Source organism: Limulus polyphemus, unplaced genomic scaffold (genome assembly GCF_000517525.1).
Source record: "Limulus polyphemus unplaced genomic scaffold, Limulus_polyphemus-2.1.2 Scaffold41, whole genome shotgun sequence".
NCBI classification, from domain to species: domain Eukaryota; kingdom Metazoa; phylum Arthropoda; class Merostomata; order Xiphosura; family Limulidae; genus Limulus; species Limulus polyphemus.
Genome location: NW_013665651.1, coordinates 1,489,728 through 1,494,627, shown reverse-complemented (window position 1 = coordinate 1,494,627; position 4,900 = coordinate 1,489,728). Strand labels below are relative to the sequence as shown.

General features: G+C 29.5%; 1 protein-coding gene across 1 annotated transcript in view; it reads left to right on the top strand.

Annotated features, from left to right (window-relative positions):
- The window catches only part of LOC106461876 (AT-rich interactive domain-containing protein 4A-like), a 43,659-nt gene that overhangs the window by 6,866 nt on the left and 31,893 nt on the right, over positions 1-4,900 (top strand). Inside the window, 2 exon segments of the mRNA XM_013921745.2 lie at positions 946-1,025; positions 3,178-3,281. Of these exon segments, the coding sequence (XP_013777199.2) occupies positions 946-1,025; positions 3,178-3,281 (184 nt within the window).

Genomic DNA, 4,900 nt, shown 5'->3' with positions numbered 1-4,900 from the left:
CAAACTGTAGATTATAATTCAAATTTTAGTACTATACATTACTCAATTTCTTAATTTAAAAGTAAATATTAAAAAACAACAACAGATAAAAGTCAATTTTTATGTGTAATATGGTATGTTGAATGCAGCACTGGTTCAAATTAGATGTTTATGAAGTCAAAATACAAAGTTTATAGTTTTGTATGATTTAGAAACTCGAATTACCGATATTGACAAACTAGAATATAAAATAAGATCATCTTATCTTTTCTATTTGCTAAGATATTGCTCATGTAATAAATCAAATGCAGTGGCATCCCACCCACCTCTTTCCATTGTTGGAAATGCTCCCTTATATACTCTTACTTCTATATATGACATGAATAACAAATCTAAAGCTCAGAATGTCTCCCTAGTGGCCTTCTCAGCCATTTTCAAATATAAAGCCATTATATCTTTCTTTCGATACAAAACAGCATAGAGGAAAGTCAAGTCTTTAGTCTGAATGAAATTTCATATTTTTTAGACCCAAATACATCCTTGTTAATAAAATTGATAAATTATAATTCTGGTATTGATATTGCAATTTATGAAATTTTGGTTATTCAAATGTATATAAAACCTATAAATATTTTTTCATATCTTCCACGTGCAAAATTTTTAAAGGCTTAGCAACATACGTCAAGCAGCAATTGAGTACAAAGGTCATAACTAGAAAAGATAATTGTTTGCTTTTCTTCTTTATTTACTGTTCTATGTTTTAAGAAAAATAAGTTTAAGAACTTATTTCAAAACAAAATAATCTATATACATATATAATGTATAATAATTGAAATGTGACTGTATTTTACAAAGTACTAGTCTACTAAAACACAATCAAGACAGGTTACTTTGTAAAGATCAAAGGTCAGTTTTATATTATTGAAGAAATAAGTAGAATAAAGTAGAAATAATATTTTTTTTCAGTTTTTGATGATGGAGATGAAACAACACTAAGAAGAACATCTCTTTGTTTAAAAAGTGGCAGACATTTTGCTGAAAGCGAGGTAAACTAATACAGTATATGATTATAATGTTTTGTTTTGCTTAATATGTACAAAATAATGTTTTATTGGTTAATTTTTAAAACATTTAAATGATTTTTATATGTATCAGAGAAGTGTTTTCCATCTCGGTATTTGAAGATTTATTTTGATTTACATATTTTATAATAACATAGCATACAGACAACAAGGGACCATTTTCTTCAAGACTGTCCCTGCACATTTACCTCTAAAAAATAAAAATATTAACCCGCCCATTATTTTTCAACATATGGATTATTTATCCATGGTGTTTAATAGTATTCATTTGATGAATTGATATTTTGCTGTTTAGTCTTTTAAACTAAATTTTATTTTATTTTTTTACAGTAAGAGAATTATATTACGCCTATCCAGAAGCCTTCCTCCGACATACTGGCCAACAAAAATTAAATGTGTTCATTCTTTCCATATTCCTATTGAGCAACTGTTTATATGAATGTTAAAAAACATTGTAAGGCAGCCCATTTCACAAGCTTCTAATCCCAGCAGAGAAATAATTTTGCTAAATTAAGTCTGAATTTGAATTTTCAAAACTTAAGCTTATTATACCTAATAATTAATTTAATATTTGTCAGTTTATCCAAGCCCTAATAATTTTAAACACCATAAACAAGTCACTTCAATTTTTTCTACTCTACAAAGAAAACAATTCAACATTTTTAAGCCTATTTATTTAGCTCAAATTTCTTAATCTAGGTTTTTTGTAGTAGTGTACCTCTGTTGTCTTTCCAATATGTTGATACTCTTCCTGAATAAAAGAACCAAAATTGCATTAGTATTCTCAGCGAGCTCTCACAAGAAACTTATGAGGTACAATAACCTTCTTACTATCAGATTTACAATTTCTGAAAAATGGATTCCAGATTTCTGTTTGGCTCTTTTCACCAAAGCTAAATACTCTGCTCGGATTTTCAAGCTTTTATGAACAATCTCACCTGAATTATTCTCTTTTTTCCAACACCCTTCAATATTAAAAGTGCATCACTTTTAAATTTTTTTGCTGACATTTTTGCTAAATAATGAAACAATATCATCATGATAATTCCTTTACAGCATAGTAATAACATTAGCACATTTAGCACTCATTACACTCCAAGAAGCTTTCGAAGTTCTTGACATAAATCATAAACAGAAACTTCATTATTACCACCATTTGTTTTCTACTACCAAGTCAGTTTTCTATCCACTTTATATGTTTTCAATAATTGAGTAAAAGCTAACTAGTTATTTTTTGTGAGGTACTTTAACATTCTTTGAAAGATGCACCATCAGAAAAGGCTTAACTAAGAAACTTGAAGAATTAGATAGAAATAACGAATTAAGCTAATTAATCCTCAGTCATTAAGAACACAAAACAAAACATATTGCATTGACAATTATTCAATATTCTTGAATATCCTCATTATTAAATACACTTTTAAAAGTTAATAGCCTCACCAATTCTCCTTTTAACTTCCTTTTAGTTCTAGAATAAATCTTATCAGTGTTGAGAGCTTTACTTTTGGTAATTGTCCCAAGCTATAACTAAAAACTTTTCTTCTTATAAATTAAGGAAAATTCTTCCCCATCTCTATCAGTCTAGAAATCTCTTATGTTTTACATAGCTTTCTCATTTAAGTTAGATAGCCAGTCTCTGTGTTTCATAATTTGTTTTTTGCAGTATCTGAAAGTTTATACTCCTTAAGCTTCATAATTGATTTCAATATAATCATTTATGATTTAATTACTTCTAGAACACAAGTACATTTACATTAAAACATTTATGATCGTATTCTTCTTAATATTACATTGAATGATAAAACAATGTACCACATTCTCAAGAAAATCCTCAGATGAAGAGGGTTTTCTTTTTTAATAACTTTCTCTTAAGATAAATTATGATTTTCAAGTACTCTTTTTGAAAGCAGCAACAAACTTTAATGAATAAAAGTATGGTAGTGTGGGTTTCTTTTGTGTTTATTTGTTTGGCATGGTTTGTTTTGTATATTTGCATTACGTGGTGAAGTAAGGAAAATTATTCAAAAGGGTTACTTTGTAATCTTAACTGTGAGAAAATATATCAAATTGGATATTTGTATTTTCTGATTAATGTGACTTACTCTTTTGAACATAGACTTTAGATCAGCTCCCACTAACAAATCCTGAACATTTTGGAAATCCCGTAGTTGGCTCTAAAGCAAAGAGAAAAAGAAGATCAACCTTGAATTCTTCTTCCATGTAAGTTTGTCTGAGGCATTTATTGGGTGAAAAAAAAATCTTATTTCTTGACTTTTCACAAAACTAAGTTTTAGCATAAGATAAACCTGTGACCTGAGTGAAATATTGTATTGGTGCCGATGTGCCGAGGATTGGCTGACATCGGGATCAGATTTTGTGTGTTCCACGTGTCCAGATGTCCCTAATATATGTATCCTAGTATACAATAGTCAACATTTGTTAGGGATCATGTTTTATTTTGAATATATGTCAAACACTTACCGCAATGGTATGTATAGATTGAACATTTTAGGAACAAAAACACCTGGATAAGTCATTTTTACAGTTTATTAAATTCTTTAACATTTATCTTGGATAACAGAGCCTGAGGAAGTGATGCACCCTGTACAATGTTAACAAGAAAAATTTCAAAATCAACAGTCATTGAAAGAAGTGTCCAATTCACAGTCAAGGTTATTTCAGTAGTCTGTATGACCATCTCGAGCATTAATGAATGCTGCACAATGTCTGCACATGCTCATGATCAGATTAGCCAATTGTTGTGGTGGAATCTGTTGCCATTCTTCAATAATGGCAGGTTGTAGCTGTGTCTGTAGCTGCTCCCAGATGTACTGTATTGGGTTGAGGTCAGGAGACTTAGCTGGCCACTTCATCCTGGGAATTCCTTCAGCTTCCAGGAATACAGTCACTGCCCTTGCAAAGTGTGGACATGCATTATCATCCGTAAGCAGGAAGTCTGACCATGTTGCACCTGCATATGGATGAACAATGGTGCAACTTTATATTTTATCTGTTATTTTTTCTACCTCAACTCTATACGGGGCGGTTTGTTGATTTGACTGACCTCATAACCACCATAAAAAAAAAATTAAAAAAAAAAACAAATCTAAATAACTCTTTTTTTTTTTTTTCTAGAATGACTGCAAATTGTAACAGGAAACCACAACTGTTTATTCTAAATAGCTTAAATCTCATAACAGTATGAATCTATTTATATTTATTTTTTTATTCACCTTTGAACAGTGTCTAACTAATAATCCCACTCCACAAGTTGTAAATCACATGGCACACATGTAGCTAATGTTACCTTTTCAAATAGCAAACTGGCCTTTGCAAAATACAAATGTCTTACTCTTCTTAGTCTTAGTACTATTATACCATTATTTTGTAAAATAGTGACATTTTAGTTACCATACATTACTTGTGTATATATATTAATACTGTTTACAAATAAATTCTTAAATTTCAGTTATTTTTCTTAAAACATTCAATAATAAATAAAAAGTATATAGAAAACAATGATCTCTATTACTTATGATGCTATGATTTTATTTGTACTCATATGCCCTACTTGCTACAACTTTGCATGTACAACTTGTAGAAATTTTTTTTGTAAGTTTCATATATGCATTTTGAAATAACAAAAAAATTATAACTTACTACATTGATACTACAAAATTCCTAAGCTGTATTTGGGTCTAAAAAATCTCATTTCTGATCAATATATTGCTTCAATAACTACTCTTCAAACTCTCCAGTGGTTATAATGGCTTTACCTGCATAAATACTTCTGATACGGTCTTACCTCCTTTCACACAAAGCTATCTCAATCTTCTTTC